The sequence below is a fragment of the Phaenicophaeus curvirostris genome, chromosome 10, assembly GCF_032191515.1.
Source record: "Phaenicophaeus curvirostris isolate KB17595 chromosome 10, BPBGC_Pcur_1.0, whole genome shotgun sequence".
In the NCBI taxonomy this organism is placed as follows: Eukaryota; Metazoa; Chordata; class Aves; order Cuculiformes; family Cuculidae; genus Phaenicophaeus; species Phaenicophaeus curvirostris.
Genome location: NC_091401.1, coordinates 17,610,339 through 17,623,355, shown reverse-complemented (window position 1 = coordinate 17,623,355; position 13,017 = coordinate 17,610,339). Strand labels below are relative to the sequence as shown.

Sequence of the window (13,017 nt, the reverse complement as noted above, 5' to 3'; positions counted from 1 at the left end):
TATCTACAGAAGTCAGTTAAGAAAAAAAAGAACTGGAAAGCTAATTTATATTTGGATTACAGAACAGAAACTTCTGTTTTCCAGTTCACTGTTCTTTACTTAATAGTAAAATCTGCAAAGCTCTTGCTACCCACTGCCACTCCAGCGTGTTTTTCTTTATTTTACACATTAGTTGCTTTCAAGGTCTGGAGTAATTTAGTATGGAAAAAACCCTTTATCTACATTTAAAGCTGCTGTCAAACTTCATCCTGAGAAATGTTCTATGACTACACAGTATGCTGTAAGTCAGTCTGAGTTTGATGTCTTTTTCAGCTGTTTCTTAGTAAAGGAAGAGCTCAAAGAGTGTATCTTTTGAGTAGAGATCGATGTAAGTTAATAAACAGAAGTGGGCCTAATCTCAGTCAAATTTACTTACGCACGAACATTTCTTTGTGCCTTCCATCCAGAGGAGCTGCATGTTGTAGGCTGAACCCTCTTGATACTATTGCTTGTGGTACAGGGGCGAGTGTAGCAGTATGAGGACTGATATTTTATTGCAGTTCTTTCTCTGCTCTTCTGGACAGTGGGAGAGGAAATCTTTCCTCTTCTTCAGAACAACCGGAGGTTCATCTTGCTACAGCAGTGAGGGTTATTCTAAAACCCAAAGGGAAATGTCTTGGGGAGGTCAGTGCCAGGAAAGGCCCAGTATCAAAGTTACAGCTCTGCTATACAGCTGCTCATGTTAGGTGGAGATTCAGGCTAGGCCAGAGCACAGAACACCTGGGTTTGCTCTGTTTCAGCTCCTTGTCTGTGTGCCAGTGCTTCCTGTTTTTAAAGATCCTGTTTACTGTCTGGGTTCCACATATCCCAGGAAGGTGGGAGGATGGGAAGAAACATGGAAAGAAAAGTAAACAGCTTTACTTCAGGTGGAGTTTTATATTTTTATATATCTATTCAGCATTTGTTACCTATCTAATCTAGTTTTGTGAATGACATTCTAGAGTATTCTTTTGTTTACATAATTTCTACTAATTTCCAAAAGCAGAACATTTCTGCACATGAAAGCTGGCACTGAAGCCCATAGTGTTTGTCGCAAGGAGCAGATTGTGGTTTATGATAGGCTATTAAACTTCAGGTTCTTTCTGATGGTCACATAAAAAAACATTTGTCATCCATATAAAATAGAGTATTAAAGAAAAACAGGTATTCAGAGGAAAACCTTATTTCTGTTGGTACAAAATATTGCTCTGATTTTATTGCTGAACTTTAAGGCTTTTTATTTAAAGAGAATTTGCATGCTGCTTGCTGAGCTTCAGAGTGCACACCTAGCTCTGGAGGAACAGCTCCAACCAGAACGGAGCCAGGTGGGAGAATAATTCTCATCCTGCTACATCGCTAGCCAAGCTGATAGTTGAAATAATGAGTAAGCAGAGATGTCAAGTGTAAAAAGAAGATGCACTTCTTTTCTAACTCTTTGTTGTGCTTTATGACTACTAGTCTTCTATAAATAACAAAATCCTTTCCTTTGAGGTGAACCTAGAATGGAATTATGAATTATTTTGGACTAAAAAGGAAGATTTAATTCCAGGCTTTCCTTTGTTTAACAAAGTTTAAAAAAAAAAATCTGCCTTTAACTGGAAGAAAATGTTCTAGGACAGACATTCTGCTGTTGATATGTCATGGGGTCCCTAGGGAAAAAGCAGTCCTCGTGGGAGTTGTAGAGGTCGCCAGCAGCTTGCAAACGTTTCTTTCTCGTGATCCTGTTTTCATGGCTCCCAGACAGTGAGTGAAGCTATAAGACAGTATGTCTGTGTGGATGGGGGTGGGTGAGCAAGGGAATTTGAAATTAAGGATTTACAGAGGTCTTTTGGTTTTGTTGGAGGAAAACAAAAGTAATGTTAGGGTTTTTAGCTCTGTCTAGGACAAGGCACAGGTACTCAGCGCTGTTTTTTGTAGGAGAGGAGAAGTTAATAACTACAAATAAAATTGGTAGTGTTTTGAAATACTTGCATTTTTCAGAAAGAAACTGAATGCTAAGAAGATAGGTTTTTCTATGGTCTTAAATCCTTCAGTTTGTTTGTTTCCCTTGAGCTGCTGTTTGTGATCAGATAAGCAATTCTGCGTATCATTGCCTTTTCTGGGAAATGCTATGGGTGAAAGTAATATATAAGAAATGTGAAGATGTAACTGCAGTACAACAGTCTGCTGCTTTCTATTCTAAACAAAGCAATATTGCTACTGTTTAAATCAATGTGTAATAGTAATATTTTCATGAGGATAGTTTCAGACATCTTTGTACTCGTCTTCCTCGACTTTGGGGAAAATGCCAGCTTGGTAAGGAGGAAGAACAAAAGGACAGTACTGAAAATATCTGGTCTGAAGCAGTCTTACTGTCACCACACAGCAGGTTTGGACAGCAGCAAAATTAGACAGGCAGGTCTGCCCAGTTTTCTTTGTTTAGTACAATATTACAGCACAGTACACTTATGCTTCTTGCTTCCTTCTATGCTTGCTAGATTTCTTGCTGGTCGATGCATCATAGGTGGAAGAATTTCCTTCTTGTAGAGCCTGAAGAGTAACTGTAACGACTTGTGCTGATGACAGACAACAATAAGTCTTTCAAAGTGAACAAAATTTGCCCCCACCCCTAGACTGGCCCGCAGACTTGCATGGTGTGTCTTCACCTGCTTTATAAGACATCTGCATTAATGTTAGATGGATCTCCTCTCTTTGGAAAGCATGTCCACAGATAATTTACAAAACAGAGGGAAAAGCCTTTTTCATATGTATTTGTGAGCATATCTTTATTGCCAAATACTGATATCTGTGTGGAGTTGGTAGAATGCTTATGAGTAATCTCTAAGCAGTGAAAATCAATTCACTTCATCTTATCTGAAAACAGATAAACTGTAAAAATCGATGTTCTCTTAGCAAGGAAGGGTTCTCCACACTTTCTGATACTAGAGCTTGTGGAAGGTCATTTCTTGTTTGCTTGGTTTTGTAATGTAGTTTCCAGCTGTACTGAAGGGAATCGGTTGTTTTAGCAAGACACATAAAACTTAGATCAGTGACACTCCTGCTTGAAATTCTTCTGGCAAAATGTTAATGTACAAAAAACACATCGGAAAAGATACTGCCAGGATGTCCTGCTGAGCTATAGATGCACAGGGCTTTTATCTGTAGCAGTGTGGTGAAAACAGCTGCAGTAGCCTTAGATTTCTTTAGGGGGAAAATTTAAGTGTGTTTTTGACTCAAGTTAATTTGTTCCAAGATATTTTGCTTAAATTATGAGCATAGAAAGTACTTCTTTGAGTACTAATGTTAGGAACCAATAATTACTCTCCTGCAGTACAATTCTTACTGAATTTCTCTCTTACTGAGCTCTTCATCAGGGGGAAGGAGTTCTTTTCAGAAGAAGTACCGGCAGACGTTGATAGTCTAAGGTAAAACTTCTCAGTGTTGACATATTTGTATGTCATCAAGAAGGCATTAAAAAAATAGTTGTAGGCTGTGACTAGTAATAAAAGATTCAGTAGAACGAAACTGAGCTAACCATGCTGCTGCTGTTCTGCACAGTCAGGTGATAAAACTGTCATAGTTTATGACAACCAAATTTTCTAAGCTTTGAATCTCTTCTAAATCTTTTTTTGGGGAGTATGTATCAGGCTGGTGCTGATTTCTATACTCTTAAGAAAACTGATTATATAAATTAGCATTGATGTAAATGTATGGAAGCAAGTAGGAATCAGTGTTTTGGGAGATATGTTGCTTGACTTCCTTCTTTCTTTGTCCTTATTTTTGGATAGTTTCAAAATTCATTCACTTCTGCGTTGGGTGCTCAGCGAGGTTAGTGATGGAGAGTGTGCTGAATGGATCAAGAAGGCTGTATTGAGTTATAAAGAATGCAGTTTGATCAGTGGCTGTGTGAATTTGGGGCTTCTGACTGTATGTGGTATTCCAAAGCTTTTGGCAGGGGAAAAAAGTTCAAGGTGTTTTTGGAAGGTCAGAGATTGCAGGTGTGATGTAGTCTTCATTTCAAGTGCTTGTGTGTACCTCAGCTGGATTTAAATAACATATCTAGGATTCTCTTAAAATTATAGTCCTTTTACTGTCGGAGAACATAATTGATTCTATTTATTCCAGGCAGCCTTCCAGATTTGAAAGCGTACACAGAAACACAAGCTGCCAACTATACTTCAAAACATTTCTGTTTACATTTCTGCTTTCCAAATCCAAACCCTGGAGGCGTGCTTACATGTGCAAGTAAAATGAATCTGCACACAGAATGACTGTGTTCACCATTCCAGGAGACGTCTGTATCCTGGTTTAAAAGAAAAGCTGCTGATTTGGTGTCATTGCTCTAAAAGCAGTGCAGATTTGGGGGTGTCCCTTTTGTACCATTTGCAAGTCTTTCAATAAATGGTATTGTCATTTAACAGTTGGAATTTTTAAAAAGCCACGGTTGACATTTATTTTGAAAAAGTACTTTTCTGAAAGCATGTAGTATGTATGTGTATGTCCCAGCCCTGCCTCTGTTTCTTTGTAATTGGTGGAGAGGGAGGAAAAGCTTGCAGTAGAATGAACAACCATTCTTGAAGCTGACTTGGCTTAGCACTGCTGCAGTCATGCGCACTCCCCTGAGCAGCCCCTGGCATTTGTCTCACTCAGTGGTGATCTCAATAAGGCAGGTGAAACAGCAGAAGTTGACCCGAGAAAGGAAAAGTGAGTAGTTCCCTGCCCCTTTAATCCATCTGACCTGTAATGAGCTGACTCAGGGAGTACCAATGCCAGCGTGATGAAGAATGAAAACACACACCGTGGGCAGGGAGCAGATGGCTCTTACAGCCGTAGGTTCAGAGCCTCAACAGGATTGTGGAACTGAACTTAAAAGACTGCTGGTGTAAACGCAGTCTGTGTTGTGCATATTTTATTTGATTGTGGTCCATCTATCTTTTCATTGTTTGTATGTGTAGATAGAAAGATTCTTATGACTGCATGTTCTTGTTTTGTTTTAGGGTTGTTTTATGCTGGTATATGCTTTAACAGTAATGTGTTTCTGCCTATGCTTGTAATTAAGTAGGGTAAGTAAGCATGTGATTCACCAGTATGGAGAGGGAGTCTGGTTCATGCTTTGCCTGATCCAAAAGATGCTATTTAACTTTCTGTTTATTCCTTCTTATCTGTAAACTGAGCGTGATTATAAGTAATTCAGAATTCTCCAAGTTACTCTAAATGGTGTTATTTGGGTTCATTTGTAGTATTTTGTAATTGATAAGCTTTCTAAGTTTGGCTCTTTAAATACACTATGAATGCTTAGAATTTTCCGTTTCAGCATTCTCTCACTGAGACTTACAGCAATGAGGGAAATAAAATAGCTTATTTAAGCTGTTTTAAAAAAAGAAGACAGTTGCAAAGCCCTTCTAAATATGCATGAGTTGTTAGATGGAAAAGCATTTTTCTAAACTTGCAGTGGCACTTTAGTACTTGATATTTTTAAAAGCCCGAACTACAACTACAAAGGAGGGATTAAAAAAGACAACCCTTTTGCTTCTCAGAGTTGCTTAGGAAGCAGTGGATTTGGGAAAACATTGCTTTCATTCTAATGCTTCTTTTTAAGAACTGAAGTGTGGAAAAAGCAGGTACTGGATGTACTTGGAAGAAAACTTTATGCAAAATAAGTACTAAGATATGGAAGTGCAAAAATTAGGATCTTTGGTGGGGTTTGTTTGTTTGTTGACATGTTTATTTATAACTTTATGTATATTTATATATAGCAAAAACTTGGTGAGCAAAAGGCTCAGCGTTTCCACAGCAGGAGCTTTCAGAAAGCTGATGAAAGAGAAAATATGTGAAACTGTTGGTTTGAGGGTTTCCCTCTTTTCGGTTGTTAAGGCAAGAAACTAAGATAGAGGGGCAATCCTAAGGGGGTTCTTGGCTTAAGAATTAACTAAGAATGGCTTTAGAATAATAGCCCTGTGCTTTCAGGACAGTTTGTTGATGGAAGAAACATGATTGATATGGACTGCTCTTTAGATGTGTGTTGAAATTACCCTCTCTCATAACACACACACTGAAGTTAATGAAATTATGGGCTAAGTGTAATTAATGCACTGTTTGGCCTTTTTGGTAACTTACTGAAGTGCACTGACAGTTAGGTCTATGGTATGTAGACCTCTTGCTACTGACTCATAGTCAGAAAAGCAACTTATTAGGAAAGCAACAGAAAATATTATGTCACGATGTAAACGTGTGCTGAGTTTGGACCTTGATTGTGATGTGTATGTAGATTGTTCTCCCCCTGCCTTGCGAACAGGATATGCTAAAGGTGGGAGAGATACAGTGAAGGTGACAAGGTTTAACTTTTTCACAAAGAACAATTAAACAGTATTGGGACTATTATGGATAAGAAGTAGTGGGGAGGACTTGATGAGTATCTGTAAAATTAAGAGCAGTGAATGCAAGGATGAAGAACTTGGCTTCATTAAAGAAATGTAGGATATCAGGTGGAAGTAGGCTTCAGAATAAAGAAAAGCAAATATTTTGTAACATCCATGTTCTTCACTCGTCACAGATTGCCAGCAGTTTGTGTGTGATAACTTCCTGGACAAACTCAATAGCTCTTGATGGATTTGTTTCACAAATACATAAATACTGCTTCTCATTAAGGAAATGAAAAAATAGGTAGCGATTAGTAGAGTTTATTAATGAAATATCACTGTGTGCCTGCCTAGTTCTTCTGGTCTTTCTTTGACATCTGTTCTTGGCCGGTGGGCTATGAGACATCTCTGCTCTTACCAGATAATTTTTTTCTTGTGCCTGCTCTAACCTGGCATATGGCAGTGCTGCTAGAAGGTCAAACACGTGTTCCATTCCTTTCATTTGGCTTGGCAGAGACATTGCTGTGGCTGCCAAAGGGAACTAGAATGGGGACTTGATCCTAAATAAAACAAGCCCAGCCAAAAAGTGTTAGTGGAGCTCAGTTGTTCCGTCTCATTCATGGAGAAAAGAGTTTGGTGGTGGTGTAAGTAGCTTATGCTGATCTAAAAAATCTAAGCCTAAGTTTTGTGTGTACATGAATTCTTAAAATCAAGTGCACAGATTTTAGTACATACTCAGAACTATTATTTTTGTGGTGTTTGAATACTTAACAGTTTTGGAATAAGAAAAAGGGTGAGTTTTTTAAAAAAAAATTTGAAGCCTTGGTTTGGCTAAACTGGGCGGAGCTCATGGTTTGTATCTTGTCCAAATGGCAACAAATGTTTCTCTTTCCAAATTAAAAATGTGAAGAACTGGATTTGAGATTTGCTTAGAAATTGCTGTAATAATAATTTGAGTATTAGATAGTTTCCTCCTCCATGCTATTGTGTTCTAATCAGAAATTACAAACTTCAGGTTAAAAAATTAATCGTCTATTTTTTAAGGCCATATGTATTTTGGTGTTTTATTTGGGTTTTTTTCCACACTAATGTGATTCTGCTATTAAATTTATGTGAGTGGATACTTACATCAAATATGAGTTCCTTGGACAGCAGTTTTATCCTTTTATCCTTTTTCCTTTCTATGAATGTAAAACACAGCCATGAATATTCATCTATAATTATAAGTGCTGTTTGAAAAATTTTATCTGAAATTCCTTATGGTGTTCATATTTTAAATTTTAATGTGTAAATTTCTGATTTTTACTTAGGTTTACTTGTACGAATCACTGCTTGAAAAACTTCCAGTGTAAAATTATCTGAAGACTTAAAAATGCCTCCACGACCGTCATCTGGTGAACTATGGGGCATCCACTTGATGCCACCGAGGATCCTTGTGGAGTGTCTTCTCCCAAATGGAATGATAGTGACTCTAGAATGCCTCCGTGAGGCCACTTTACTAACTATTAAACATGAACTCTTTAAAGAAGCAAGGAAATACCCTCTCTATCAGCTTCTTCAAGATGAATCTTCTTACATTTTTGTAAGTGTTACACAAGAAGCAGAAAGAGAAGAGTTTTTCGATGAAACACGGAGACTTTGTGACCTGCGACTTTTTCAGCCATTTTTAAAAGTCATTGAACCAGTAGGTAACAGAGAAGAAAAGATTCTTAATAGAGAAATAGGTGAGATCATCTTTATTTAAACATAACTAATCTGTTTAACTGGCTGCTTCTCTTCAAAATACAAAACAAAGAATTGAAAGGGGTGTTCGTCACCTGTATCTGTCAAAGTTTGCAGTTCCTGTAAGTTGTTGCATTAAATGTCCAAAGATGCCAGTCATACTAAAGCTGACATTCATAAACTGTGATTTAAACTTTTTTGCTGTTCTGTAAACATTACATTCACATGGAGAGTATTTGCTTTGTACATATTTGTAGTTGTATGTGGGTTAGAGGATAGTTTTGCTTGTTCCTTATTAGCAGGGTTTCATATTATTACAGAGCAAAGCCTGTTCTGTTGTTTAGGAAGTCAATCACCTTGTTTTGAAATTTATAGAACTCTAAATTCTGGATTTTACTACAAATCTTAAACCACATTTGCAATAGCACATTTTTTGACACTGCTCTGTCTTGCTTAGAAAGTAAAATTTTAGGAATGAGGTAGCCCCCACCCTTTCCAATGAAAAGACTCTGGGGAGGGAAACAGAAACATCTGAGGTTGGAGGGTAAGAGTGGAGACAAATTATGTTTTGAATCATCTCTGGAGTAGCTTATCATTTTCCATTATCCATTGAGGGAGCACAGGGAGACTAGCATATATTTCTAGACAAAGCATGTAAATTCAGGCAGTACCAACATACCCACTCCCATTTAGTTCCTAACAGATGTACTTTGCAGTGGTAGAGACTTGTCAACTGGAAGTACTTGTTCTGGGATGCTTCTAATTGTTAAATTATTTAATTGTTATGAATGCATCATAAGTAAACTACTTCTGTTTTGTAAACTGTAACCTGTTCAGGAATTAGGGAGAACAGTAGTTAGCTAACCATGCATCAGGACAATTGAAAGTTTCCATTTGAACATTCATGCGTAAATAATTATTTATGCTTGTAATCTCATTAAAGTAAATGGAATTGCATCCCAGACAGGATCTGAGAGAAATAGACTCCTACCATATATATCTGTGCCAAAAAGCTAAGTTCAGTGTCTCTTTGAGTGTTTGTCACATTTTTAACTACTGTACTTCATCAAAAAAATTCATCAAAAAAATTGAATAGTTGTCATTCAGTTGTAAGCAAAGTTGATTATAGTCCTAACAGCCACCAATAATCCTGCCAGGTCTGCTTAAAAAACTTCGTGCTGACTCCAAAGGAAGTTTGTCCTTTTCCTCCAGGAGAAGTGTTAGTTGTGAGAGTGGTGATTTAAGGCTCCCAGGATCTTCAGTGAATGTATTCTGACCTTTTCTGTGACTTTTGGGTGCACTTAACTTTAGAACTGATTTGTCCTTGAATAAAACAAAACAATAGGTATACAAGTAGAAGCCAGTGATTAATACAAATATTTTATATTGTGTTTTGCTTAAAACATGCTTTTTCTGTTAGAAGGAATATTTAGCTTTCTTTATTAGTTACACTTATTCCCACATGCTTCCTCAATTCTGTAGGTTTTGCTATTGGCATGCCTGTCTGTGAGTTTGACATGGTTAAGGATCCCGAAGTACAGGACTTCAGAAGAAATATTCTTAATGTTTGTAAAGAAGCAGTGGATCTTCGAGATGCCAATGCACCACATAGTAGAGCATTATATGTTTGTCCTCCGAATGTAGAGTCTTCGCCTGAGCTACCCAAACACATATACAATAAACTAGATAAAGGTAAGATAAATATTTATAGTAGAAACATAATGTTTTTTTCAGTGATTGAAATCAAAGAGTACAGCCGGTGACAGAGTAAATCATTGTTTTGCTTACTGTGTTTAGTGCACTCTAGCTATATCTCATGCCTTAAGTTATTCAGAATAATTTTCTTGATAGAGTGTAGATTCAAGAGGAAGACAACAACACTTAAAATTACATTTTTTTTTAAGGGCAGAAAAAGCTCGTTGGCTTTACATTTTTCTTTGACATTCAGAAATATGGAATTAAGTGATAATGAATCATAGAATCGTTAGGTTGGAAAAGGTCTTTGAGACCGTCAGTTCCAACTGTACCTGTCCACTACTAAATCATATACTGAGTTATCTGCAGTCTTCAAATACGAAACAGTTAACTGCTGTTCTCTTGAAGACTAAAGAGCCAGTAGTATTAGGTTAATAAAAATATTATTTATCTCGAGGCACAGAAGTTTGAATTTACACTAGAGTAAAAACTAAACTGAGTACGTGTAGTTCCTTGCAGAAGTTATAAACCTTCTGTCCGTCTGGGCTATGAATCTTGTCTGCATCTTCTTTCAGTACTACTTTAAGCAATTCTCTGTGTTGGAGGGATGAGTGTTGTTTATTTTGGTTTGGGGGGGTTGGTTTTTGTTTTGTTTGTTTTGAAGCTGTATTGAAAAATTATACTCCTAACATTATTTTACATTTGTTCTAGGGCAAATAATAGTGGTGATATGGGTAATAGTCTCACCAAACAACGATAAGCAGAAATACACCTTAAAAATCAATCATGACTGTGTGCCTGAACAAGTTATTGCTGAAGCAATTAGGAAGAAAACACGAAGTATGTTGCTGTCATCTGAACAACTGAAACTTTGCGTCTTGGAGTACCAGGGCAAATATATTTTGAAAGTGTGTGGCTGTGATGAATACTTGTTAGAAAAATATCCACTAAGCCAGTATAAGGTGAGTAACATAGTGGATTTATTATGACACTAAAATAATCCAAATCTGTGTATGAGAAAAGTGATCAAGTGACTGGCTTGCTTTTTAATTAAATTATCCAAAACATAAAAAGTAAGAGCATATGCATCTTTTAAACTGATAGGCTAATGCATGAGCGTAGTGTGCATATTTGTTGCTGTATACCCTTCAAAAGCAAGGGGGAGAGAAAAAGATAATTTAAGTTAGAATTTATATCACTAGTGTATTTTTTCTTCTTTGAATGAAGTACTTTACCGTTAGTAATAAATCAGTGGTAGGTGCTTTGAGAAATATCCTAGATTTCTTATGGCAAGAGAGGAGTTGTGCTTGAATGGGGTTGACATAATGCAAAAGGAAATTTAATTACACCTTAAATTGAGGCAACCATGGCTACTGTGAATCTTGTCCGTTACCCCTTTAGTGGTGGAAAAATCTAAGGAAACTTTTTTCCTGTTACTCTACATCTTCAATTTTTTTTATCTTATTGAAGGAGTGATAGATTTCCAGCGCTACATAAATCATTGTTAAATCTTTCTTGTGGCTGTCTGTCCTTCACTGCCAGGGTTTTGTTAGTGGTATGAGTGTTAGACAGAACTGCTGACAGAACAGCATCTAAGCAGCCCTTTCTGGAGCAGACAACAATGTTACCCTGTAGATTTCCTGACAGACTGCTGCTGCTTCCTCTTTGAGGAATGTATTGTTCTAATAAATAGCCTTCATTCCGTTGTCTAAAATGGTTGACTTTCCAGAGCAGTGGGTGAGAAGGGGGCTGTGGATTCTTGAATAATGGGAAAAGCAGCTCTATTTCTTGGGAGCTGGGGAACAAGTGCAGGCATACATGAATAATTTTGTACAGTCATCTTGAGATCAAACACTAGACCTATTTGATCTAGCATTGTTTCTTCAGAAGTATCTGCTGTGCCTTTTCTGTGCCGCAAAAGAGCTTGCTAATTACACTCCAGGGCTGGACCTGTCTCAGCGCGTTGTATTTTGTGGTACTGCTGCCAGACTATATGCTCTCAGCATTCAGTCCTGAATGGACACCATAAAAGCTTACAGCTAGAGGCTGTCGGGATTGATGCTTAGCATATAAGGTATTAAGCACAACTGAACCAAAAATGTCTACATATGTCATTTGTCTTGTGCTCTCTGCCTGCAGCTGGGAGTACCAGTGTCCCCTGTGCTAGGTCTGCACAGCAGACTAGTACAGCAGTATCCTGTGCAAAAGCAGCTCAACTGCTTCCAGGAACAGCTCTAATCTGGAAGCAGTCTGCTTTGTGTTGCACTGCGCCAGAGCCAAGGGGCACTGCAAGGAACCTGACTTGTTTTTTCAGCTCTGTTCTCTATCTCCAGTTCAACCTTCCACTGGTGTAGACCAACGTAAATCAGAGTCTGTATGAAGCACTACTCTGCAATCCTACCAACAACGTGTTTAAACTATTGGATGTTGTACCTATGACTGCTGTAAAGGGTGTGCGTATGGGAACAATGATAAACTCTGTAAACACGCTTTTACTTTTACACTTTGCTGAATACTTGTAGGTATAGACTACTAAGAGCATACACATAATAAATTTTGGGTTTGTTTTGTTGCAGTATATAAGAAGCTGTATAATGCTTGGTCGCATGCCCAATCTGATGCTCATGGCTAAGGAAAGCCTATATACCCAGCTACCACTGGACACCTTTACAATGCCATCTTATTCCAGGCGTATCTCTACAGCTACACCCTACATGAATGGAGAAGCTACAGCCAAATCCCTCTGGACTATAAATAGTGCTCTCAGAATAAGAATCCTCTGTGCAACCTATGTAAATGTGAACATTAGAGACATAGACAAGGTAAGGCAAATGCTGTACAACATCATATATGGTTTTCAGCAACTCGTGATTTCCCTCCTGAGTTTTCTGTTCTGTGTTTACATTGGAAAAGAGATGTTATTAAATATGTTAGAAAATTAGACTGCTTTATTATTAAACTAAAGTACTAGATTATAAAAAATACAGCCAGGTTTTAGCATCTGAAAACTTTTGCATACTACTTAAAGGGCGTGAGTTGCGGTATTTAGCTAAATAATTCTGCTTGGTAGGAGCAGAACTCGGTTTGCATAGTCACTTCAGCTGAGTGTGTAACAGATAGAAGAACCAAACGCCTGTTGTTATTTATCATTATGTCTAAGCCTGCTGCTATCTTTGTTTTTAAAAAGGGAGGGGGAGGTATAGGAAAATCAAGGAGAAAAGGCAAGTAGAGTCCAGTCCCATTG

General features: G+C 37.7%; 1 protein-coding gene across 1 annotated transcript in view; it reads left to right on the top strand.

The window, feature by feature from the left end:
- PIK3CA (phosphatidylinositol-4,5-bisphosphate 3-kinase catalytic subunit alpha) overlaps window positions 1-13,017 on the top strand; it is a 47,507-nt gene that overhangs the window by 9,735 nt on the left and 24,755 nt on the right. Inside the window, exons 2-5 of the mRNA XM_069864903.1 lie at window positions 7,667-8,080; window positions 9,561-9,770; window positions 10,485-10,735; window positions 12,350-12,595. Coding sequence (XP_069721004.1) covers window positions 7,729-8,080; window positions 9,561-9,770; window positions 10,485-10,735; window positions 12,350-12,595 — 1,059 coding nt within the window. The 5' untranslated portion in view covers window positions 7,667-7,728. The remainder of the gene's footprint in view (window positions 1-7,666; window positions 8,081-9,560; window positions 9,771-10,484; window positions 10,736-12,349; window positions 12,596-13,017) is intronic.